Source organism: Malus domestica, chromosome 16 (genome assembly GCF_042453785.1).
Source record: "Malus domestica chromosome 16, GDT2T_hap1".
NCBI lineage: Eukaryota > Viridiplantae > Streptophyta > Magnoliopsida > Rosales > Rosaceae > Malus > Malus domestica.
Genome location: NC_091676.1, coordinates 12,650,234 through 12,677,944, shown reverse-complemented (window position 1 = coordinate 12,677,944; position 27,711 = coordinate 12,650,234). Strand labels below are relative to the sequence as shown.

General features: G+C 38.9%; 1 protein-coding gene across 1 annotated transcript; it reads right to left on the bottom strand.

Annotated features, from left to right (window-relative positions):
• Positions 1–8,775: 8,775 nt before the first annotated feature.
• Positions 8,776–14,178, bottom strand: LOC103414598 (sucrose synthase 2-like). The gene is made up of 15 exons (XM_070815474.1): positions 13,761–14,178; positions 13,495–13,627; positions 12,994–13,145; positions 12,627–12,819; positions 12,263–12,381; positions 11,944–12,160; positions 11,685–11,780; positions 11,415–11,588; positions 11,110–11,226; positions 10,837–11,003; positions 10,314–10,538; positions 9,835–10,156; positions 9,512–9,756; positions 9,293–9,431; positions 8,776–9,038 (listed from the first exon to the last, which is right to left on the bottom strand). The coding sequence occupies exons 1-15, from the start codon at positions 13,823–13,825 to the stop codon at positions 9,000–9,002; spliced, it is 2,403 nt and encodes an 800-aa protein (XP_070671575.1). The 5' UTR covers positions 13,826–14,178; the 3' UTR covers positions 8,776–8,999.
• Positions 14,179–27,711: the final 13,533 nt, after the last annotated feature.

Below are 27,711 nucleotides of genomic sequence, written 5' to 3'. Positions count from 1 at the left end.
GAGTAGGGAAACAAAGGTACTCGCGTGGGTTTTCGAGGATTTCTACGATTTTACAAGAGTCGATTTTAGCGGTCACGTTAGCGCGTAGGGAAGAAACGCGAGGGAGAAGAGGATACACCGATTTGGGTACTTTACGTTGGAGACTGGATATGATGGCTACTTTTTGGACTATGTTCCGTGGATAAGGATTGTCTGCCTTTCCATGCCTTCTATGCCTTGTTTGTGTAATCACAGTTAACCTACGTCAATAATTTATATTACTATTTATTTTTATCCATGTTAACGTGGTTTAACCGTGATCACACAAAACAGGAGGGCATTGGACAAGGATTGTCTGCCCTCCTTGTTCGCGTGCTCTCCTGTTTGTGTGGTCACAGCTAAGCCACGTCAACATTTTATATTACTATTCATTTTTGTTTTATTATCTCTATCAAAAACCATATAAAATGTTGATGTGGCTTAACCGTGACCACACAAAACAGGAGGGCAGACAATCCTTGTCTGGATATGATGGCTACTTTTTGGACTATGTTCCGTGGACAAGGATTGTCTGCCCTCCTTGTTCCCGTGCCCTCCCATGCCCTCCTGTTTGTGTGGTTACGGTTAAGCCACGTCAACATTTTATATTACTATTCATTTTTGTCCATGTTGACGTGGCTTAAGCGTGACCACACAAAACATGAGGGTACAAGAACAAGGAGGGCAGACAATCCTTGTCCATGTTCCGTCCGTCCCTGTCCGCTTCATGTTTTGTCATAGAGGCAATACATTATTTTCTTATTTTAGGTCTAAGCTTTATCTTTTATGAGTGGAGAAACAGAAAAGGATCCTTGTCGGATCTTTTTTCTAGGGATCCTAGGAATCCCGCGATTATGATAATTCATTGTATATCATACGATTAGTTTTTGTTATGTATTATTTATATTTAATTTTAAATTTTAACTTTTTAAAATGATTTCTGATCAAACAATATACAATGAACGATCACGATCACGAGATCTTTAGAATCCCTAGGAAAAAGATCCGACAAGAATCCTTTTCCTGAAGAAACCAACCATACTTTTGTATGCCCTTTCCTTTCAAATCCAATTTTAAAATGAAAATAGGGATGAGTAAGTTTTATTAAATTAAAAAAAATTAGAAATTAATAACGAAATTCAAATTATTGTATATACCAAATAAAAATAAGGGCCTTATTATTACTGATCAATAAAGATATCTATCAATAAAAAATATCTTAAAATAAAAAGGGGGGGGGGGAGCGAGAGAAGATACAATTATTATCTTGTCGAGATGATATAATACTTACACTGTTGCAGTCCTATTTAGAATAGGAATGTGATTGTGTAAATCCTAGGAAATATGGGAATGTATCTTATATTCCTATTAGGATTAGATTACCTATTAAATGTTGTAATCCTAAAGGGAAAGGTTTTACCCTTCCTACTACTATAAATAAAGGCACAAAGGGGTGAGATAACACACACCTACAATTAAATCAAGGGAACTTTAACGAAAAGCACCAGGTACTGTTCACTTTAACGAAAAACCACATTTTTACACTAAAAAGTCAATCCTGGTACTATTCACTTTACCCTTTATTTTGTCCTTATCATTAAAACTCAAAGTTTTCAAACTCTTTTAATTAGTTTTTCTTTAAATCAATCTCTATTCTCTCTAAAGTGGCCGGCCTCCCTCTCTCTCTCTAAACCTTAGATCGCTCAATTAAATAGGCCTACAACACGTTATCAGCATGCTCTTGACGCTACGCTAACAAGAGAGTTTGATCTTTAATTTGGGGACGCATTGGAGAATTCCGGCTTTCAAGAAGGATCTCCTACAAATTCAAAGGCTTTTGTTGTTTTCTGCTACTCAGGTGAGCTTAAAATAAAGGAAGATATTTGAAACGACCTATGAAGCATGAAAACATTTCCCATGATACATAAACCCCCTACATTTATATTTACCTTCCGATATATATATTGTATATGTTCATATATTGGTCAATATATATATTTGTTTCATACATTACGCAATAATTGCTATGTGGAATTTGTGAGTCAAAGTATTCAATTAAATTAGAAGCATGTTTCGGGTTTTCCTAAACCCTAAAGGATTTGAAAAAAAAAATGGGGGAATTAGGACATGGTGCGGCACACCACCGCACCATCATTGTGCAAATAATCACCAGGCCTAGGCCTGGATTTTACCTCGGTAGGGCCTGCAGCCCTGAGCCTATACACACTGGCCTTGGCCTGCGGCCATCCAACCTGCCCAATTGTCTGGGCTGTCCTCCCATACACACGCTGCAACCTTTTTGGTTGCTGGGTTTTGTTGCTCTGGCCTGCATACATATAGCCAACATATGCTGGGCTTGTCACTGCGCCACCCATACCCAAGCCTGTAACCTGTAGTAACTATGGGGCTGCTTTCACGCAACCAGCCTTCGCTGGGATCCTCGTGACAACCCACAGGCCAACTTGTGCTAGACCTGTCTATGCACTCCCTTGTGGCCCAAAACACAACCCAGCTGCGGCTAGGGTCTCCCATTCCTCACCCATGGCCTGCAGCCACCACCAAAGGAACGTTTGGGCCTCGCCTTATGCTTAAGGCACCCAACCTGTGCCTCTTAACACCCGGCATTAAGCCCAATTATTTTTAGGGCTCTATTTTCGATCCAATAATATTATTTTAATATTATTTTGCTTCTACGATCGACCCCAAATGGTCCCGATCTATTGAATTAATTAAAAGTGACCTGCAGTCCATTAATCTGATAATAAATCCAAAATTATTGACCTGAAGATCACTTTTGGACATTAACGATTCAATAATTTATTTCTTTTCTTTGAACCGTCACATACTTTCGTAGTAATGAAGCTCTCACACTTGAGTTCCCGAAGACAACTCAAATCCACTACACTAAATTAGTATATTGCATTCTGAGTTTCTTGTAGGAACCTCTCCTTTATGAACTAAACGTTCATAAACTAAATTGAACCTGTAGTTTCAAATTTAGTGCCTTTGAAACCCGAAGATTTCATAAAACAATACACCCATGAAAACCCGACGTTTTTCATGAAAACCATGTCTTAGAACTCGAATGTTCTAACTTTGATGCTTATGGATGATTCATTCCCATAACACAAATCACAATCTTGTTCCCTCAAATTCAGTGGATTGTCAAACCGTCACAAGTTTGATTTTCCTGATTTGGACGTTTTCTAATAGAAACCACTTTAGGTGGGGTACAAGACGTGAATCTCCACTTGACTATCAAGAAGATGAGAAACCATTGATGCCAACAATGGCAAGGAAGAGCTGGATAAGCCTCCGCCATAATCTTCATTCGAAGACTTATGCTCAAAGCATTACAAATGGAAATACTCCCTGAACGAGGATTCCATGGCTCTTTGGCTCGCTTCTATAGACCGTCTAATCATGAAAGAAATTGCCCGCAGCAAACCATGATTACGTCCATAAATGAGTACAATTCTGAATTTTATAAATCCGATCGAATCTTGACTGGAGAATACTTTTCTCGTCATTCCATGTTTCTAACAAGCTCCTGAAGCAGCAGTGTAGAAAGTGGAAATTTACCAAATTCTCGGATCTGATTACTACCACAAAGTTGAGAGAAAGGTATGGACCCAGTTCGGCTGGAGTCTATCGAATGGCTCGACCTAGTTCGGTCAAAACCTAACCAAATGGTGATGCACTGCTTCGGCAGGGATACACTGAATGGCATATTCTTTCACAATACAATTTCGAGTTTGTGTTCACAAACATATAGTATAATCAGGGCCTGCCAAGGTGTGGCATCATGCCCGAAGCATGATCCTTGGTACATAAGACCTAAAACTTCAAGAATAAGGGATAATATTCTCGAACCTCAACCTTGCAAGAATATACTCCCGTCTTGATGGAATAAATCATTGGTTATGCACCTGTTCGTGCCCCTACCAATGTTGTTGAGGAGTACCATTCTAGTAGTCAATATGTGAGATTGATTTTGCTCCACCGAACATCGTTGGCAGAGAAAAATTTCGACATGGATGGTCTTATTGGCCGAATCCCCTTAGTAAATTTACTTTGTGAATATTTTTCCATGTTCTTGGATTCAAGTTTGGTGTATGTTTTACTTATGGATAATCTTATTGATATTGTCCTCGAATATGAGTTAATTGAATCATGTTTCTTAATACATGTGACCGATTCAATTAAACACGTGATTAGGTAGGAATGTGGGAAAGTTAGTTGTCTGGATGAATGCGTACTATGCACACTAACTTTACACCTAAATCACATCTCTAACAACGACTTTAGGTCTATCCAACCTGATTAAGAGCATTGGCACGCTCCTCGTTGTATGAATGATACTGAATTATCATTTAAAGGACCTTAAATTCTTCCTGACGTTGAGTTTTTAAGGATATTCGAGATGACAATGATCATAAATGAAACCACTGAAGAAAATAGAGTGAAATATCTTTGCACCAGCTCCAAAAATGAGCCTGAAGCTTTGATTTGGGGCCAATGGGTTGTCTCCTAACTGGGAATACACCACATGTGGCCGGCCTATAGCCTGGTGATTGAGCAGTTTACTTGCTTTGGCACGACCTTTTGGGACACTTAGGTCGAACAATGATGCTACAACGCATCTCCTTATCTGAAGTAAGGATTTTGTGCCTACAAGCACACTTTGCCAATCCTGCTCATTAGGGAAATTGATTTTCTATATCATTTCTTACAAAGATACGACACGACTCCATTTTCGCAGTGGATTCAAGGGAATATATGTGGACTAATCCAACCAAAATGCGGACCATATAAATATTTATGGTTTTGGTTGATGAATCGACAAACTGGTCACATGTTTGTCCACACACATTACTGCTAAACCTCTTGGCCGATTAAGGTTCACCACCCTACTTATCCCTTAATGTCTAGAAGACTGGATAATGCTAGAGAGTTTATATCGACGGTTTTCGATAAAGTATTGCATGTCATTTTGGGTTTTTAATTGAACATCGCATTCCCATGTTCACCCCAAATAGCCTAGCCTAGCGATCATAAAGCACAATTTAAATGATCGCCTGAATTTTGGTCAACGTACCAAGTTTTCGGTCTTTGCCTAGGGCTATACAATCTTGCACGCAGCTATGTTGGTCCGCCTTGAGGCCCATTGCCACCCAACCTATATGACGTTACAGTTGGTTACTGGGTATGAACCTGACGACTTTCGTATTTACGCATTTGGGTGCGCATTCCATGTGCCAAGTTGCACCGCCGCAACGTACCACCATGGGTCCTCAAAGAAGGATGTGTATCTTTTGTCGATCATGATTCTCTTTCACACTAGCTCTCTTCGAGCCCTTGCACACGATCTCTTTACCGCTTATTTGCGGGTTGTCACTTTAATGAGACAGTCTTCCCGCCGTTAGGGGGAGATAAGAACGTCAACATTCCTATAGAACGGCGTGAATTTGCATGGACGTTGCCCACTATGTCTTATCTCGATCCCCATACCGCACAAGTGTGATAAACAAGTGCGACGAATTCTAGATTTCAGAATGTTGCTCCAGACGCATTCCTTTGATCTAGCTAAAGTGACGAGATCATATACTAGCTGCAAATATGCCTGCAAGGATAGACGTACTTAACGGACGTCGAGTCAACATCCCTGGAGGGTGTGCCGCCCATGTTGGATGGTTTTGACACCCCTGTTGGACGGTCCGGTACACCGACGGATAGCAAATCAATATGTCTTGGCCTGGAGCACGACATATCAGTCGGTTCGTAGGATTCACTTCCCTGAAAGAGGAAGACACGGCACGACAATGAATCTAAACTCGATCGCTGTCTCAAATAATTTCCATCTCATGAGATTAATCCGGATTACTCCTGAGACTTGAAGTTCTTGGTCCAGTATACTAGTTTGGATGAGAAAATGGAATTGAAATGAGATTATCATCGATGGTGTTTTCACTTATATGGTAGCTACCGACATAAATGAAAAGCGACGATATCGAACCGTGTTCCGTTGATTAAGTGACAACGTAGAACTGATTGGACAACTAAAGTTACAATCCAGGTCAAATTCCTTACCAAAGTGTGTATTGGACCTGTTGTTCCTACACTGCCCAAGGTAACCCTGTTGAGTTACAAGTGGGAAAGGAAACGTTATGAGATGAATGAAATAGTGCGATATGATGCACGCCTTACGGCGTAAGGTTTCTCTCAAAACGTCCTATGATTGATAGCAGCATTATGAAATGTGGTTAGTATTTCTCCATAGGGATATAAATACAGAGATTTACGTGTAAGTTCCCGAAGAATTACATGGACTGGTTCAAATAGTTCCAAACCACGGAACACCCTTTTAACTCGTTTTGAGCCGTTCACTTATGGATTGAAAAATCCGACGGATGTGGTATACCCGTCTAAGTGATTATTTGATCAGTCAAGGATATGAATTATGCCCTTGCGTGTTAAACTATGAAGTCTTATTCCAAATTGCTAGAGTTACAGTTTATGTCGTTAATACGAATCTCACTAAGACTCTAGAAGAGCTTGAGAAAACTGCCTCGCACCTGAAGATGGAATTTGAGATGAAAGATCTTGGGAAAACTCGTTTATGCCTTGACCTGAAGTTGAAGCATTGTTCTGACGGTATTTTGGTCTACCAGTTGAACTACACCCGGAATGTGTCACCTTTGAGTATACCCATGATCGTCCATACGTTATATGCAAATGAGACTCTTGAAGAGCCTATGGAATCCGAAATTCCATATCTAAAAGTTCAACTTTGCGCTTCGTTGTACTTAGCTCATTGTATTTAGACAGGACATCTCCTTCGCTGTTGATGTTGGTAAAGAGGCAGCACCGCGCCTACACGCAACCACTGAATTGGTATTAAAGACGTACCCTGAAGGTATTACGTGGGCAAATCCCAACGCATCTTGAGCGGATCTAACCCCCCTGATCCTCGAAATGATGCTTGCCTTGTTTGTTATGCTGACACTGGTTACTTATCAAACTCGCACAAGGCAAAATCCCCGAATGGTTATGTCTTTACTGTTAGGGATATCGCAATATCTTGGAGGTCCATGATATGACCCTAGTTGCGAAATCTTCGAATCGTTCCAAGACTCACCCTAATTCACTATGCCACAAGTGAGACATGGTTAGGAGTTCTTGTTGAGCATATTCGAAGTACTTGCTATATTTTCATCCATCGTTGAGTCCCAACGACGATCTATGAAGATTATGCCACATGTATCAACCCGACCAAGCCATGATACATCAACGAAGTCAACACCAAGACACATTGCGTCTACATCTACATCAGCAAAGCATCAGGAGATTGAAGTCATACAAACCGATCCCAGACAACCTTGCCGACCTCTACACGATGTCACTGCCGAAGTCAACCTTCCAGAAGCTTGTCTGAGGAATTGGTATGCCTAACTACTCATATGCAATGCTTGTAGTTTTCATTTGGAAGTTATGTCAAACTCAGGGGGAGTATCCAGAAGTATACTCACTTGATCTTAATGTACTTTTTTTCCCTACGATTAGGAGCATTTTTCCCATTGGGTTTTTGCTACCTAACTAGGTTTTAACAAGGCACCCATCCTGGGCTGATCATACCCTTGAGAGCTCTTCTACTTGCGTCCAAAAGACGTATAGTTTTGACTTAATGCAACTTCTCACTTTTCTTCTTAGACTATGAGTTTTTCTCCCATCTTGGGTTTTACCATAGCAAGGTTTTGTGAGTTTTACTTTTTATGCATTCTTCCGTTGATTTGAGACTCGCATTTGCCCATTGTGCCGACGACTTCATCAACTGTACTTACTTCATCAATGAAGACTTGATGCGCCATTTACTTGAGTATTTACACACTCGAGGGGGAGTGTTGCAGTCCTATTTAGAATAGGAATGTGATTGTGTAAATCCTAGGAAATATGGGAATGTATCTTATATTCCTATTAGGATTAGATTACCTATTAAATGTTGTAATCCTAAAGGGAAAGGTTTTACCCTTCATACTACTATAAATAAAGGCACAATGGGGGTGAGATAACACATACCCACAATTAAATCAATCTCTCTTCTCTCTAAAGTGGCCGGCCTCTCTCTCTCTCTCTAAACCTTATCGCTCAATTAAATAGGCCTACAACATACACATATTTCTTACAATTATTATTTGATTGTTGAGATGATAATTGTATTAAAAACATGTATTATAACGAAATACTATTTTTTTTTAATTAGAAATATGTTTCTACTCTCTTTCTAGGTCGTTTGAGACTGTTTTTATAAATTGCACTTCAAACTGTTTTAACAACGTAACCACTTTCACGACATAGAAGCATCTATTAAAAAAGCACCTTCATGACCTAGAAGCATTTTTAATTCTTAGCTTTAAGCAACACATTCAAGAAAGTGAAATATGTGATTAAGATTCAGTCTCACAAAATAAGCATTTTATGTTACTGGAAACCAACGTTTTCCATACACAATTTTTATCCTTTAATCAATCCCGGAACAACTTCGTTTTAGACACACAAACATGAATGCATATGACCAGCTATTTTCCCAGCTTTTATCCCAACTCTCTCACCCTCTCACATAGAGCGAGGCCTCAATGAGGGAGTTCCAAAATCTCATGAGTCCTCCATCATCTGTGAGTTGGAAAGAGTTATGCTCGGATATTGAAGTGTCAAACTACATGAGGGAATGAAACTTCAGAAGTCCATAAACTCAAGAGATTCAGTACCATAATATCAACTTATTAAAGGTAGAGCACGAAGCTCGGGGATTTAACACACACTACAAAGGTCCACGGGAAATTACAACATCTTAAACCAAACGAGAAGAAATAACAAAACGGTCCTGTCCATAGCAGTTAGACAGGATCGCCAACACCAGAAATTCAAGTGCATACTTAAGCAGTAACAAGCTGACTGACAGCTTCATCGGCATGTATAACAGTTCAATGCTGCTCATCAACAGCCAGCGGAATGGACTTCACCTGAAAGATGATCACAATGCGCGGTCAGCAGCATTTCAAGGAGAGAGATCTCCACCATTTCAATTCAATCAACTCTCTTCAACTATATAAGAGTTGAATGTGCAAGGTGCAGTCACTAACCAATTCATGGTATGATTAGTTTTTTCTGTTCTATTATTAAATCAAACCAATTCATGAACTATACAGAATCTATGGAATGCAAGTGCCATTTGTGCATGAAGTAATACGAGGAAGGATATTATATGATTACTAACCAGATTCCGGTACTTGAGAGTGTAAAACATCTCCAGATATCGCCTTGTCTCTCGCCTCTCAAGCTTAGACGCATGCTTCCAGAAGCCATAAACCCCAGCTAATGTGAGCAGCCTCTCTGAATATATCTTCCAAGTGTACCTACACAATTGAGCTTGAGATTAGTTACACTGAGGTTGACAAAGATTGAATTTTCAACAGTCTGCCAGAAAGTATGAAACCTTTCATAAATTCGTTTAAGCCCCGCTTGAGATATCTTTTCCCAGTAGCCAGGATCCTTCTGGCACTGATCAAAGAAGTCAGTCAGGAGTTCAGCCACTTGGTCAGGGTTATAGGGATCAACATGGAACCCTGAGGTACCGTGCTCAATGATCTCAGCGGGGCCACCATGACAAGTTGCAAAAGTAGGAAGGCCACAAGTCATGGCTTCCACCACGGTGAGGCCAAAAGCTTCATAGAAAGCAGGCTGCAGTGAATAAGAATATAGGTTAAAACATGGAATTTTGATACTAAAATAAAACCATTATATATCTACTTCACATACCTGCACAAAGATGCCTTTTGTGTCTGCAATGTAGCGGTAGAGCTCACCATTACGAGCACGGTTCATCTGTGCTGCTATCCATCGGAACTGGCCACTCAAGTTGTAGTTCTTAATGAGGTCATGCATCTTTTCAATCTCTGTAATTTCTTCTCTATCCCTAGAGTTCTTGACATCCATGTAACCACCAACCACAACAAGGTTTACCATTTCTCTTAGCTTGGTGCTCTTAGCATAGCACTCAACAAGTCCGGTTAAATTTTTCACTCTATCAAGTCTTGCCATGGAAAAGACAATAGGCTTTGATCGATCACTCAACAGCCCACTGCATCCCCATCAAATGAGTATCAGACAATTGAGTGATGAAAATGAAGTACATGTAAGTTGCAACCCTACTACCTATAAAATCTCAATGCCACTTGAAAGAGGTTTAAATTGTTTTACAGAAGTTCTTTTCTCACTTAACATTAGAAGATACTCACATATGCTCGTCATTCTGCTCAGCACCATATAAGAGTTCTTCAATGGACCCATGTAGAGCAGTAAGCCTTTTGTCCTTGTCAGAACATGGAAAGTATATACACATATCTGCTCCCGGGGAGACAATATTAAACTTGGGATCAAAAACATCAATCCCGTGAACAACTCGATACAGCCCAGGAAGAGTGAAGGCAGTGTGGCTCTCATACTGTCCAACGTTATTCTTGCTGAGATAAAGAACAAGAATATTAATCTTTTAATGCAACAAGCAAAAGTGACTAGAATCCAGGGAGAAGAATAACGGGCCACATGCTGCAAAGGATGCAATCCACTTCATTGTGACAGACAATTGAACTTGTTAACCACAAACATAACTCATATCATATTACTACATTTCAAGTTAAACTTCAGGTGGTAGATTAAAAAATTGGAGATTAAACAGAACTAGACGAACAATATAGTCAATTCATGTTCCAAAAGAACTTTTACGACCATGTTCCAAAAGAACTAGACTGACAATCTAACCTTCCGGCAATCTCTTGGTATGTACTGGTGATTATGAAATCTGCATTGTTCATTGCAATGAGATCGGCTGTGAATTGACTTGAAAAGTGGTACTTATCTTCATGCTTCTTCCAAAATATATCAGAATCTGGGTACTTTGTTTTCTCCAATGCATGAGCAATGTTGCACTACATGGAGAATTCAGTTTTGAAAAGTTAACTCCAATATATGCCACTGTTTTTCCACCAATCTTTGTGTTGCATCTGAAATAATGAATAAAAAATTAAAGTTCACCTGTGTGATTCCCAGTTTATAAGATAGCAGAGTTGCAACAAGATTTCCATCACTGTAGTTTCCAATGATTAGATCTGGAACACCCTGCAACTCAGCAGCAATTTCATTCGAGGCATCCTAAAAATAGCACAATAAGAGGAAAAGGTAAGTATGTTATATAAACCATAAGTAGTTATTATGAACCCACAGTGTGCATCATAAAGTTATGGCTATTCAGTATTCAAACAGTGAAAAAGGGTACGGAAAATGAATAAGGGAGATCCACACCAAAAATGAAAATGAAAAGTCCTATCCTTTTGACTTACCTCTGCAAAGTTCTCCAAGTAAGGCCACACATCAAATCTTGAAATCCATTTCCGCAGAATTCCATTCTCAGTCCTGAAAGGTACCCGCAAGATATGTGTGTGTTCTGTACCACTGACTCTTTCCAATCTTTGGTTGCATGTTGTCCTTTTTGCATCAGGTATCAGTCGGGTAACCTGCCATCAAGAAGTAAAAGGACATGACGTAGTATAAAATGGTACACAACACCTAATGTTGACTAACATCGCATGAACTTCCATTCAAGAACTTACAATCAGAATTTTTGGAATAACATCCAATCCTTGGTTTTGTATTCTAAGAAGCATCTCACTCTCCAAGGCACGCACTTGGTCCAGTATATAAACAACCTGCCATCAGTAAGAAAAGATATAACCTTTTCATGGTTTTATGACAAAAATATTCGTAAAACTACTGGATCTGTTAATAGTTTGGTATATATAAAAATATAGGAAAGGAAAGACCCACAACAAACAAATGGATATGAAATAGTCAAAAGTACATAAGCAATACCTGCCCTCCAGTGTCAGGCAAACCCAAGACGTTAGCTTGGCCAAAGTAGCCGTGTGGAGACACTATGACAACATTGAACACCATAGGGATCCTCCCAAGAAAGTTTTCCAGGGTAGAGGGATCAGGAGCCTGAAGAATTTCCAGGAGAAGATGCACCATCTCTGACACCCGTTGTGCTGTGTCACCCCACCCTCTCTCAAATCCCATTCCTTGTAAGCTGCACATTGTGTAAAGATGATTAAATGTGCCATCTAAAGCAATCAAATTATCCCTTTATAGGAGTGGAGATCAAAGTGTTGAAATTAGATGATTCGCTTACTCAAATTCAAACTCAGAATATGGTGTAGTTGATGGGAACTTAGAAAGATATTCCTCTGCCTTTGCTAAAGCAGACTGAAGTCTGGGTATGCTCTGAATCCGATCATTTAGCATCATTGCCTACAAAATTTTAGAACTAATATCATTCAGTCCAAGGGTACGAGTGCTTCACGACCTCATTGTCATATTACTTCAAATATGGCTTTATGTGGCTTTAGGTTAAGGAAAATATAAAAACCAAAAACTTACACTAAACCTGAATGCAAGAGAAAAGACAACCGGTAAATTAAACTAAAGGGAAATGCATGATAACTGAAAAAGTGGAATGCTCATTCATGCAAAGCCCACAGCTTACTCAAACTTACATGACCATCATGTTTGTGTGTACGAAGAAAGTCGAGAAGAGGCTCCAAACTTTCTTTGTTACGGAACATATTTGAAGATAAATGACGGTTAAGGAATTGAACCCCATTTCCAATTGATGACGAACGGGTTGGTCGAGGGAATGATGCATTAAATGGCTCCAGATCAAGTTCAAGCACATACTTATCGTTGCACCTAGGACAATGATTTCAGATTGAGAATGCATTCATGTATAATGGAATTGAAAGAACAATAAAAACTGTCTAGGCCGCTCTATGTAATGCTACTCCAGAATCCAGATAAGAAAGTAGAAAGACTCGGCACAAATTACAAATTCAGTAACAAAGATTAACACAGGAGATCCCTTACTCTCCGTCAATAAGCTCTTCCTTGAACCGAAGATATTCTGCAACACTCAAATGATCCACACTGAGTTCATACACATTAACTCGAACATACTCCCAAACACCAGGTCTTGGACGAAGTGCAAGAGCCACGAAAGGAGCAAGAACAATTGCTTCCTAAATAACAAGCAAATACCAAAATCAGAAAACCAAAACAAATACAACTTTCACAAGCCATGCAGAACAAAGATTTCTGCTTTCTTGGATCACAAATATTGCAAAATTGCAACTTCAGATTTTCAAATTTTACTTGTCATTTTCTCAGCAAACATAGAGATACTTGAGCAACATCCAAAAATCTCCAAAACTAAGCTGAATAAAGAAATCATAAAGAGTAAAACTCTCCGAAATAGCCTAAAATCCTCATTCAAACACCATGTGAAACATAAAGAGGGACCTACAAAAATCTAAAAAAAAAAAAGAAAAAAAAAAAGAGCACATTGTACATTAGTTGTGAGAACCTGACCTGGGCAGACTGTAAGACCTTGCTGAAGGAGCTATCTTTGAGCTTCTGCATGCCTTCATCGTCCATGATCACGTTTTCGAGCTCGCTTATCATTTGATGGGGTTGTAGAATCCCATTTCCTCGAGCAACATACCTTCCAAACATAACAAAAATCTCAACTTTCTCAGAAACCCACATCAATTCCAACCTCAAAAACAAAACCCACAACAAATTTTTAATTTTTAGAAAGAACCCTCCATTTGAAATGCAATGTGAGAGAGATGCACCTGGAGAAAAGAGAAACAAGCTCATTCCTGTGTGCAGCGAGGGTGTCCTGAATGGTATTCCGCATGACTGACAATGGAGGCTCCGGCGAGAAGAAAGAAGGGGACGGTGGAGCAAATCAGGAAAGGGCGAGAGCGGAAGTCTAAGGTGGGGAGGAGAGGAGGGGCGCAGAGCAAAAATATATAGCCAAAGGGGAAAACGAGAGGGGAGGAAGAAGACAAAAACGGCCATTGTTTTGCTGTGATCAGAGACAGAGACAGAGAGAGAGAGAGAGAGAGAGAGAGAGAGAGACTGAGGGACTGAGAGGGTGATAAATGTGAAGCGGCACCTGGCGGTGTTTCAGCGGCTGCATGCCTCTGGAAAAAGGGCAGGTTCCGCTGAGGAGTCCTGTCGCTTCTTCCCTCGCGATTTGAAATCAGAACGGAAGTTTATGGCACCCAGGCGGAGATCTACATGGCCGTGAACTGGGCTGCATTGGGCCTAAGCAAGTTTTTGGGTTTAAGGGTGGGTACAAACCACCAAAAACATTTAATTTGCATGTAGGCCCAATTTAGTGAAGTTTTATTTATTTATTTATTGCAAATGACCCTCTATCATAGTAGTAGAGATGTTGTTGCCGTTGCACCACGACATAAGTTCGAACTCCATATTTAATCTAACAAATCTATCATTTGACAAAAAAAAAAAAATAGTGACGTTTTCGAGTTTAAGGATGGGTAAAACCACCTAAAACAAGTGATATTACTATTCTAAGCTGAGTGTATTCAATTGAGAATTTAAGAGACTTTAATGGATTTATAAATCCATGGATTTTTATGGAGTTTAATTGCTTGGTAGAGATTCCATATAAAATTTTGATTCAATTCCCTCGAAATCTCATAAGAAGAGGTGAGATTTGTGGATGCTTAAAATACACTACAAAATCTTTCCAATTCCTCAACTTTTTCAAATTCTTTAAAATCAATTTCTAATTGAATACACCTAGAATGTTATAAACTTCTTTAAAATTCTAATTGAATACACTCGCATTTCTAAGGATTTTAATAAATTATCTTAAAATTATAATTGAATACACCTTGAATTTCAGAGAATCACTTAAAATCCTGATTGAATACCCTTAGATTCATTAAAAGAATTAAAATCCCTCAAAATCCCAATTGAATACACCCCCTAAGAAAATGAGTGAGAACTTAAACCAATTTGAGTCAATTAATTTATTCAAACTAAACTAATCTGAGTAGTTTTGTTAGTTGTTCACACTAAAAAGTGAAGACCGAATTGAATTACAATTAGCTTGATACTTTTTATTGAGAATAAGAATTTGGACACGAATTGCTAACATTTGGCTGATTATTTACACGCATTAATTTTTTGAGGTGATCCTTATTATTGGAGAGATTCTTTATTGCACCTAGTAACACCACGTGATAATTATTTAAAGAAGAAATGATGTACTATTTAAATTCATGACTTTCATTAGACTTTCTCTCTTAATCCGGTGTGACAAAAAGTAGATTGCATATATCGAAAATACGTGACAAAATAATCAAAATTTATCTACAATGCATGAGATAACAAATCTGATAAAATAAAAGACAGAACAAAAGATTCAAATATGAGGGTTTTAATTACCAACCTTTTCATAGTCAAGTATTTCAGAGGTTCTATGTGCGATTTAGAGCACTTCCAATAAAGTTGTATACAATGGAAGTAGTTATTTTAAATGTATGGTTATGTTCAGTAAAAAAATGTATGCTTGTGCTTAGAGCTAGTTCGGGTTGGGATCCTAAACCGAATCCCAAACCAATAAATTTCAAGATAGAATTTCAAAACTCAAAACCGAACTGAAATTTTGGGACTCTCGAATTTTGTTTGGAATTTTGGTACGGTTCAAGGTCTCAGTCTCTCACCAAGATAGATTACAGATTAGCCACAATAGATTACAGATTTGTTCCATGATTCACCAGTTCAAACGATCACAAGGCAGAATACATCCAAAAACATTGAAACAAGGAAATTATTAAGAAAAATGAGCTACTTTGCATCTACAAGACTACAACCCAATTGAAAAGAAAGGTAAATTGCCTGCTCTCCTCTGGGAGAGCGTAAATTGCTGCCCACGAAGATCCTTACAACTGCACACTTTTGCTCTGACTAGTTAGCGATCTTTTGTGTTCATATATAACTCTATCAGCTGCCGACAAGCTAAGCAGTCTATGAATTCCATAAACTCATAACCGCATAACATCTCCTGGGTCCCTGCCCATGAATTTTCAAACATCTGCACACTTTTGCTATGACCAATTAGCAATTTTCGTGTTTAACAAATCTTCATTATGTTGTGATGCATGCCACACAACTCAAAGGATCAGTGACCGTGGACCAGCCAAGCAGCAACACATTGTCATGGACAGCTCAACGCCCCATCAAGCCAAAACTCACGGCCTAGACAAGCCTACTAGGATCGCTTGCTTTTATAAAAAACACATGAATAGTTTGCAACTCTATGGCTAAAAGCTTTGCAAGGCGCTTCAAGCAAACAAAGTTTCAAGAACATTCAAGGCAATTGAATAATGAAGATGGAGTTGAAGCGAAGAAAGCAGCTCACTAAATTTATGGTAATTGATAAATTGGCACGAAGGCCACCAAAATCTGACACAAGTTAAACAACGTTTTGGCTAGCCTACTCAATATGGGATTTTTACACCCTGTTGCCCTTTCTTATATGCAGCACAACAAGTGTGGATGCAATTGTGGAGCCAAAAATAATCCGAAAAATTATGAAGCTAATACATGAAATTTTACCTAAGATTGACAATAATGCATGTGGGACCATATTTAACACCTCTCCAGAACAGCGATTCATATGTTTGTCCGGGTCCTTATCTCAGTCAAGGTCCTCATCTTAGTCTGGGTGGGATGATATGGATGGGTGGTAAAACACCAAAGGATGGATGGTGTAAACACTAGCAAAGTGTCTTGTTTACTTTATATGTCACTGCAAACATGTTGATTTCACAACACAACCTCATCAAGTTCTCTTGCCCATCGCAAGGAGAAAAGTCATTCGTTAAGACTGAAGACGAAAGATTTTTGCTACCACATAAACCCTATTGGTTTACAAGAAATCCCCCTTTGCTCTCAACTCTAGGTCTTAATATCTCTAACTCCTTGTCAAAATGTCTCCATATATGTTACTATTCTGAAGCTTAACTAGTTGGAGTTTGGGCATTGGGAATACTCATAAGTTTAATGAAATTCATGCTTTATTTGATTTAGTTCATGTTGAAGGGATACTGAGCTGCTAAAAAAAAAAGGTTAAAGATGATTGTTGATTGGTGTTTTGAGAAGAACTTAAACTTGTGCCTATCATTCGGTTGAACAAAGATTGACTGAACTGTGCTAACATTGGCCTACTTGCCACGCATTATATGTCAAAATATTATTTTTTTGTTTTTTTTGTTTTTGTTTGTTATTGTTTTGTTTTGATATTGTTTTGTTCAAAGTTAAATATTCAATTCTCTTTATATTGTTTGTCAAGGATAAGAATACATTCAACGTTGATAAGGAAAGAAAAGTAAAGAAGATACTGGAGCTTTTACTTTACATTATTTCTATCCTATTACATAATGGAGCTTTTACTTTACATAATTTCTCTCATATTACATAATGTTTAAGATTGTCTAATTATTCTTTTTTTTAATGTTTTTTTTTTGGTTAAAAAAGGGGGACAACTGATGGCAAGCCACGGTTATCCACACATTCCGGGCTTAGAAAGGCTATGGGGAATTTTACTCTACTCGTGACCACAATCAAGCAGACTCACCAACTCGGATCATAAAGCCCGGGACCTCCCACATTTTTTTTGTTTATTGGAGAGCCGTTGTCCACGCCCTTACCACTAAGCCACTTGTTGTGGTTATTCTTTATTTATATATATTTTTTTATGTTTAGATTACACAGAATAACTAACTTTAGTTTAATAGTATTTCTATTCTTGATGCTGAACGAGATTTTAAGTCGAATTTTCGCATTTGCTTATATGTGATCCTATATGGTGGGAAGAGAATGAGCATATATGCAAGTCCTCCTCCTTTTGTGGACCCGTAAAGGACGGAAGCTTGTGCTACTTGCTGCTGTAAAATGGGAGCCTACTGCTTAGTCCGCAACCATCTTCTCCAAGAAGAAAAAAAAAAACTATAGACTAGTAACATTAATATTTGTATTTGTTTGTCTTTAATTTCTAAGTTCTCTCATAAACATGCATTCTCCTCCTCCTCCTCCTCCTGCATGCCAGCCACCGGTTGCTAGTGGACCTCCCCGATATTTTTATTGTAGTCCCAGGCCGCCCAAAGGCGAATGGTAAAGTGGTTCATAGGAATTATATATTGAAGTCCTGTGGTCAACTAATACCATTAATATTTGTAAGTGGTTCATATATAAGACTTATCAAGCCCCTGTGGTTGATATTTACTTTTGCAGTATCGTTTGTATAAATAAATAGTAATAGAGAAAAAAAGGAAAAAAAGGGAGAGGATATATAAAATTAGCTAGTAGTAGTATGTATAATAATCAAGCTCTTCCAATAAAGTTGTATACAAGGGAAGTACTAAATTTTTGCTCTACAAATGTACTTCCAGAGCTTTGTTATATCTGTCCCCTAGCGGACCTGGTATGTATTTGTAATTTTAATGAATTTTTAAGTTTGATATATATTGAGCTTTTTAAGAAGAAAAAAATCGATACCCAGTTTTAACACCCGTGGACCATGCATGCATGTACCCACTAACTAAAACAAATCCAGTTAATCACTCAAGATCCAACGGGGGCCTAAAATATTTGATTAAGTGCTCAATAGTTGCTTATGAGGGGGAATGACAAAATTAAATAAAACAAAACTGGATACTTAAATGCATTAGTTTAGTTTTGATCATGCTAATAGTACTTGAGGTTGAGGGACTAACTAACCACTCTTGACTACCATTCATGCCTATTGAGGGACAAACATCAGAAAAATGAGGAACATTGTAAGTGATTTATAGTTAACGTTGTTTCACATAATGCTATTTTTTTAACAAATAATATTATTTACACTAAGGGAGAGGGGTGGGCTTAGCCTCACAATGTGCTAATAATATCGTAGTTCAAATTCGTTTTTAGCGATAATCGAATCTAAGACCTCTTATTTACAAGTGAAGAAATCACTAAACTGTAGTACTAAGTGGCTACATAATGCCAATAGATTGTATAATAAAACTTTAATTTTTTTATGACCCACCTTAATTGGGGCTGCGGTCATAGGAATATTCTTAAACTTAAGAGTAGTGCTATATACTTACCATGTATTTGTATCATTTCTTTAATAAATGTTAGGCTCACTAACACATATGGGTATAAATAGACAGTAAGAATATATATAACATTTTTGGAAGCTTAATCAAAACTCATGCTTCATCCTATTCAGCGCAAGTTGAAGGAAAAACAAAGCTATTAAAAGAAAGATGATGCGAGTTGAAAAGAATTTTAATCTGGCATAGTTGTGTATTCAAGAGGTCGCACTTGGTGCGATGGCAAGTGCCTTCGCCCATGAGCGGTAGGTCTCGGGTTCGAGACTTGGGAGCAGCCTCTCCATAAATGGGGGTAAGGCTAGCCGACATTCACCTCTCCCAGACCCTACGTAAAGCGGGAGCCTTGTGCACTGGGTACGACCTTTTTTATAGTTGTGTATTCGATTGCAAAGAGACTGACTGAATTGCTAATGCTTGGATTGGTAGTCACACTCTATCAAGAAAAACAAAAACAGTAACACATTGCATATCAATTGCCAATTGGAGGAAATACACCAGGGCAGGTTGTAAGACCTCGTTTGGTGGATAAAATAGGATTTGAGTGGGATAACTCACTAGATTTAATACACATTATTGAAACAAGAAATGAATGTCAACTTTAAAATCTTGTCCAAGTTCAAAGGTTGAATATGAAATAGTCATGAAGAAAACCTTTTCATTTCTAATCCTACCAAGGTGGAAGGGGTAAATGTGTGTGCACTCACTAAAACAAAGCAGTTCATCTACCACGTCAATTCTATCACGGGCATATATAGCTCGTGATAAAAACTATTCAATTACCACGATCAAGTTTAACTCGTGGTAGATAACATTAATCCACTACGGTCATATTTTGACCCCTTGTTACTATTCATATGCTTTTGCTTGTTACAGATGGCTCTTCATTGATGCTAGCTCAAGCCATGACTCAACAGGTAAATTTACTGTATTTATGTTCATATATATAAATTTGCAAAATTTAATTTTCTCATAAATACATGAACGACGTCTTTTTCATTGGCCGATGAGCAGTGTATATATATTTCTCTCTTGCAGGCTACAAGGCATGCATGTCGGGTATACGTTGGTGGGCTTCCTCCCTTGGCTAATGAGCAGGTTATAGTTTTGGATTTTGTTTTGGATTCTTTCCCAAGTAATAGTAAGTGTTTTGACTCTATACTGGAGTGGAGATGAACAGGGATTCTAGACTAAAGTTTGATGCCATTTGTGTCATCACTCTAGAATCTAGGGATTTACTTTGCATATAAGGAAGCTTATAAGGTAGCTTTTTGTAGGTTGTTACAGGGCCAACTGCAATGGGTTACAAATAAGCCAAAATTTTGATTAAATGTTTTTCAATTTTTGAAATTCTTTTTTGCCTCTTTCTTGTTCAAAGCATTTTTCTTGTATTCTTTAAAAGACTTTGATGGAATGTTATCTTTTTGTCAGACAATTGCCACATTCTTTAGCCAAGTCATGGCTGCCATTCGAGGAAATTCTGTTGGTTCAAGTATGTGTAATCATAGTCTCACTTTAACTAGGTTCAACATGCAACTTAATGTATTATATGTTTTAGGATCTCATGGGTTTTATCTAAGAGCAATGTGTTTTCCAGTATCTGAACTTGCAGGTGATGGAGTGATGAAAAAGCTATATGAAGGAGTAATGAAGGAGCTACATACATTGTATGTACAAAAGGGAAGATGCTTTTATTTGCACGCTAATGACACTTCGTTTTTAGTGAGCCTTCTTCCCCATATGATCATCATTCTTCTTGCAGGAAGGAGAGAGAACCTAAAGTGGTTATCAAATATGCTACAAGTAATTTGGGGTAAGTATAGTATGACCACCAAGTGTTTGACGAAATGTCCCAAAGAGTTATGACATTTTGGAACGCGTTTGTAAACTGGGTTATTTGCTTATCTATAAATTTGGTATGAATTGAGCAGTCTTCTAGTTGCATTTGGTTACTCCGTGAAATCTTTCTCACTAAATTCGTTTTTTCTTCTAGGATACAAAACATTCATTTGTTAATCTCTCTACGAATTTGGTTTCAATTTTTAGGTGTCTAGATTTTGATGGTATGCTAGACGGTGATGAGATGCACTCAAGTGATGATGTGAATGAAGCAAAAAGAGAAAGGTGTTTGTACCATACTTAGGGCCTCTATATTTAGATCTCGTATAAATACTCGGGGGACTCAAATGTAATAAATGAAGGGGCAAATATATAATAAGTGAGGAACTTTTATTCTATAAAAGGACTCCTCACTCTCCTCATTTGGGGAGGTCAAGTTTTAGGCCATGGGAAGAGAGCACACATAAAATAGGCTAGAGAGCACACTGCCTTTAGCCTCATTGTATATTCATCATTCAGAGTGAAACAATATCAACATTAGTGTGGACGTAGCCTAAATATTGGGGTGAACCACGATACATCTTGTGTTCTTTACTTTCTTGCAGATTCACGGTCGGATTTACGTTGTTCCAAGACCCCTTTGGTTTTATGCATCAACATTTGGCGCCATCTGTGGGAAACGACATGAAAAGTTATGTTGGTTCTTTCTCAATTTTTCATCTCACCACCGTGAAACCTTCATAACCTCACCACTGTCCACCGTGGATATGCAAAACCCAATAGACAACCAAAACTCTCTTTGCCTCTCTCTTGTTTCTGATCTCTTTTACCTCTTCAAACAAAACACCACAAACTCTCACTCGCTTTCTCTTCGATTGATTGGATTCAGTTGAATTGAATTTTACTAGTATTATTTTTATTATTTATTATAATTTCAGTGAAATGTTTGGAATGTTGAGATTGAAGAAGGTTCATCAAATAGCTCCACAGCTCCAGCAACGCTTCTCTCAGACTCAGGTCTCCCTAATCTCCACCCACTTGAACCACATTCACCTCACAACCCATCGTCGACGAGACTTCTTCATCGGACTGCAGGAGCACTACAAATGGGACCACGGTGGCTCTGCCGATGTTTGTACCCTCAAAATTAGAGCCGAGGCCAATTGCCCCCAATGTTCTTTTAACCGCATGGACCTTCTCTTATCTGATCGCCGATTACCCAACTTATCTCCTTCTCTTCCTCCACCAGATAATTCCACCACCAAGGCTAAGGCCATCTCCACCTCTGCAACATCTGCCTCTGGAAACTCTGACTCTAAGATTCGTCAGTATCAGGCCCTTAATCCCTGCCCCAATTGCAAAACAGCCTACTACTTTCGACCCCACCAGATTGCTCCACTCCAGGGAACTGTCGTAGAGATTGGGAGGCTCACCAACACCACTTCCTCCACCTCCTCCACCTCCTCATCTTCCAATCGCAGCGCCACTAAAACCAACAACTCTGACAACAACAACAAGTCCCATTCTTCCTGAAATGGCAACAATAAGGAAGGGAGCAGAGCGAGAGAGAGATGAGAGAAAGAAGAGAGAGAAACACCATAGCCTACAACATTTACGCAAATACTCCCATGTCCCTCCACACCGTCCATCCACAAACACCTCCTAGTCCCCCAACTGTCCGCGTCCATCCACAAACACCTCCCAGTCCCCCAACTGTCCGCCTTACCACAACCGTTGTCGCCTATCTCTCTGGTCATCGTGTCGAACTTCGAGTCAAACCCTCCCCAAAACCCCTTCCATGGATCGTTCCTCAAATGGATCTCGGGCTTCGCGGTGGGCTCGGGAGTAGGTCTTCTGTACTGGTTTTCCCCCTATTTCGATTTATTCAAAACGCCATTGTTCGGTGACTGGTCAACGGTGGAGTTGGGACTGGCTGTGGAGGATCGGCCGTCACTGTCCTTTTTACGAAAGTTGTTTTTGCCCGAAATTGGCCCTGGGTTTTCTCTTTGGAGATGCTTATAGGAGAAAGATTTTCTTCAACTACCAGAAGCGCATGAGGTTGCGGAGTCCGCCGGAGAAGATTCCAGTGGTCTGCGGTGGTTGGAATTGGGATGAGGACAAGGTTCCAGCAGCAACCAAGCCGAGAGTGAGCAGGGCAGGATAATGAATGGCTTTGAATAAAGGTCCCAGCACAACTGCGAAGAAACCCACTTTTCTGAGAAAGCAAAAGTAGAAAGCCAATAAGCTGGAAATGCAAGTGTGGGAGATCATTGCAAGCATCCAATGCAGTCTCCTCAGATTCCATGGGCATCGACCACCAGTAAAGCGAAAACAGAAAGCAAAAAGCAAAAGTAGAAAAAGGAAGGAAAATAATGAAAAAGGAAAAGATGTCTGGAGATGGAGAAAAGCCAAGGATGTGGAAAGCATGGCACACCCATACCCACTGTCATTGATGAATATTTTATTAAGTTTTCTCCTGCAAACTGGAGTAATTATTGTATAGTTATACTGATGTGTAAAGCCGACAACATAACAAAAAAAAAAGTACGTCCAGTACTCCAAAATTATTCAGCAATCTGCCGCTATTATCACTCACCAGGTGATCAAAAGTACGTCCAGTACTCCAAAATTATACATGAGCATCATTCATGTTAATTATACATAAACATTCATGAGCATCACTCATGTCAATCATACATAAACATTCATGACCATCATTCATGTCAACATTCATGAGCATCACTCATGTCAACATCCATGAACATCACTCATGTCAATCAACATAAACATTCATGAGCATCACTCATGTCAATTAGCTTCGAAAGCTTCATTTACAAAGCTCCGACTTCAAAGCTTCATCTACAAAAGCTCCAGCTTCAAAGCTTCACTTTCAAAGCTTCACTTTCAAAGCTTCACTTACAAAGCTTTAGTGCATGGTATATAAAGACCACCTCCGAACAACCGCCACTTCGGCCCATACATGGATTGAATTTGAAGTCTCCAGCCAACAGATTCTATTGATTGAAGATTTGGGGGACTACACTATGTACCATATATTAGGCTTCCGCAACTGGGCCTCATGAAAAATACTTGGGGGACTTAGCCCATTATTTATGTATTAAGGAGCGAACCCTTATTCTATAAAAGGGACTACCTCACTTTCATTAGAGAGTACCCATTATTCATGTATTGAGGAGCGAACCCTTATTTTGTAAAAGGGACTCCCTCACCTTCATTAGAGAGCATCACCGCCAGCTGAGCAACTGCCTCGTCGCGAGCATCACTCCTAACCCATCACTTATGTATTGAGAAGCAAACCCTTATTCTATAAAAGGGACTCCCTTACCATCATTAGAAAGCATCACTGCCAGTTGAGCAACCATTTCACTACGAGCATCACTCATAGCCCATCATTTATGTATTGAGGAGTGAGCCCTTATTTTATAAAAGGGACTCCCTCACCATCATTAGAGAACATCGCCGCCTGCTGAGCAATCGTCTCGACGCGAGCATCAACTCTAGCCCACCATTTATGTATTGAGGAGCGAGCCCTTATTCTATAAAAAAGACCCTTATTCTATAAAAGGGACTCCCTCACCTTCAACATCACAAGCCAAGCCAACCAAGGCAACATAAGCCACAAGTCGAGTAGCCTCGCAACATGTGCTACTTCTAGTTGAGCATCATTTCACATTAAGCATCGCCTCATATCGAGTATCAGTTCCAGATGACATCTAGTTACTTCGGCCCACACATAGACTGAATTTCAAGTCTCCAGCCAAAAGACTCTCTTGACTGAAGACTTGGGAGACTACTGTTTATACCATACATAGGGCCTCTGTATTTAGATTTCGTATAAATACTTGGGGGACTCAAATGTAATTATGTAATAAATGAAGGGGCAAATATGTAATAAGTGATGAGCCCTTATTCTATAAAAGGACTCATCACTCTCCTCATTTGGGGAGGTCAAGTTTTAGGCCATGAGAAGAGAGCACACAGAAAATAGGCTAGAGAACACATTGCCTCTAGCCTCCTTGTATATTCATCATTCAGAGTGAAACAATATCAACATCAGTGTGGACGTAGCCAAACATTGGGGTGAACCACGATACATCTTGTGTTCTTTACTTTCTTACAGATTCACGGTCGGATTTACGTTGTTCCAAGGCCTCTCTGGTTTTGTGCATCAACAAAAGGGAAGAGGGCCAACAATGTATTACTTGTAATATTTGAATTTGTGATTTTTTTATGTAGTTATTATATTGTAGTAAATATGGAATTTTGTTGGTTATTCTGTACTAAAATGTATAAATACAGATAGATAAATATATTTGTTAAATAGTTTTATTTTTTTTTTTAATTTTGGAAAATAATTTATAACAGGCATTAGCTATGGTCAATTAGTAATCGACAACGGTCATAGCACGTGGTGTTAGATTCCAATTTACCACGGGTACAATTCGTGGTTATATTGCATTTGACAATGGGCATAGTCCGTGGTTGAATTTGAGACTTTTTATCACATCTAGAATACTAACGGGCACAGTGTCCGAGGTGGATTGCAATTTACCACGGGCATCAACCGTTTCTACCAGTGACTGTTGTACAAATGCCTATAAGTACGGATCTTGTTTTCGATTGACTCCTATAACCAAACTGCAAGAGACACAAAAACATTATACAAAAAAAGACTTTTTCTCTCATTCTGTGAGAGAGCTTCTCTCATTTTGAGAGAGTTCTTCCCCCCCCTTTTGGTGAGGGTTTCAATCATGACTACCATCTCAGGTGCCGACTCTAGCTTCGACTGGAGTCGGTTGCCACTTTTCCCTTTCTTTTGTTTTCTCCTCCTTTCCCCTTCTCTGCTATTTTTTCCCCTCATCCTCAGCTTGATTTGCCATCCTCTTCTTCCCTTGCTGTCATCTCTCTTCCTCCTTCATTTGAGTTTCGATCTTTAGCCACATTTATGTTCGAGTTGGTGCTGCAAGTTTCTCTGTTTTAACCAACTCAGATATTCCCAACACCACCACCTTCTCTTTGTTGTTTGCCAGATCTGGCAGTGTTGTTCATGGTGTTCCATGTGCTTGCTTTTATTGATAACCAAATGATTTCCTTTAGTTTTTGGTTATCTTTACTTTATGGCTGTGCTTGGGGAGCAGATCGGTGTTGGGTGATACGATTAGAGAGGCGATGTTTGGTGGTGGGCATGGATTTCTGCAGGTTGAGATGCATTGTCCTGGAGGAGGCGGTAGCAGCGGACTTCTCGGGTTTTTGTTTGTTTCTTTTGTTTTTGGGCCTCTGTTGTTTGGTTGGGCTCTTTGTTAGTTTGGTGTTTGGCCCTGGTCCTTTTTGGTTTGTTTGTTTTGTGTGTGGACCAGTACTTTGTAAATTTGTGTTGTGTGTTTAATAAAAGTTCCTTGATGGCAATCCATTTGGATCCCACAATAAAAAAATAAATAAAAAAAACAAAATGTATACACAAGAACACAAAGATTAATGGTGGTTCGGCCAAACTTGCATACACCGATAATTCTTTGGATATTTCATTATCTGTCAAGGAACCGTTTTGGTTTACAAGAAATTCCCCTTTGCTAGGATTTGAGAGGATTTCAAGGAATTAATAATTCTAAAAGTATTCAATTGGGAATTTATAAGACTTTATAAAAGTTTAGGTGTATTCAATTGAGAATTCTAAAGACTTCTCAAAAGTCTCTAGAAATATAGGTGTATTCAATTGAGAATTTTAGAGACTTTTTAAAAATTGCTATAAATTTAGGTGCATTCAAAGTGTCTCCTTTATGCTACTAGTTTGAAGCGTAATTAGGCGGAGTTTGGACCTTGGGAATAGTCATAAATTTAATGAAATTCATGTTGGATGGATACTCATAAATTTAGTTCACGTTGAATGGATACTCATAAATTTAATAAAATTCATGTTTTGCATTATGAGCCTTACACTTGGCATACTTAACACCATTAATCAAGAAGGCTTAACTACCACTAATTATAATAATCAGCTCACAAGATTATAATTCACCACCCATATGGTGTGAAGAGAATGAGCATATATGCAGGTCCTCCTTTTGTGGACTTGTAAAGGACAAAACTTGTGCAACTTGCTGCTATAAATGGGGAGCCTTATTAATTAGTCCCCAACCATCTTCTCCAAGAAAAGAAAAAACAAACTATAGCCACTTCCACTAGCTAGTAACATGCCATTCAAAGACATGGAGAGCTGTTCGGTGATTTGTCCTCCTTCTCCTCCTCCTCCTTCTCCTTCTCATTTGGTGACCTGTCTGGTGATTTGTCCTCCTCTCCTTATCCATGGAGATTCACCGGAGTCTGGATGGTCAGCTGCCCCCCCTTGGCCGTAAGTTGGTCCGCCTCTGTATGTGGACAATATCAATTAGGTGCCGTGGATCACTGGTGGCCGTTAGGCTTCACACGCGAGGCAATCCGCTTTGATGATATGAAGAAAGTTGAGGTTTCACCCTCAAAACAATTAACAATATAAGAAACAATTAACAATTTAAGAAGTAACAAATTACTTATAAGTACATACAAGATCCTTTTTCCCGATATAAGATTTATATCTCAACAATTCGTTTACTTATGATTTTTTTTCCAGAGGAAGTGGACATTTCATTAAGAATACAATTCAAAGACTGGGCATATGTCAAGGAGTTCATGGTCTTTGAAAACCCTTGCACCAGATTAAAATCACATGAAAAATACCCCAAACAAGGAAAAAATACCACATATGCGAACT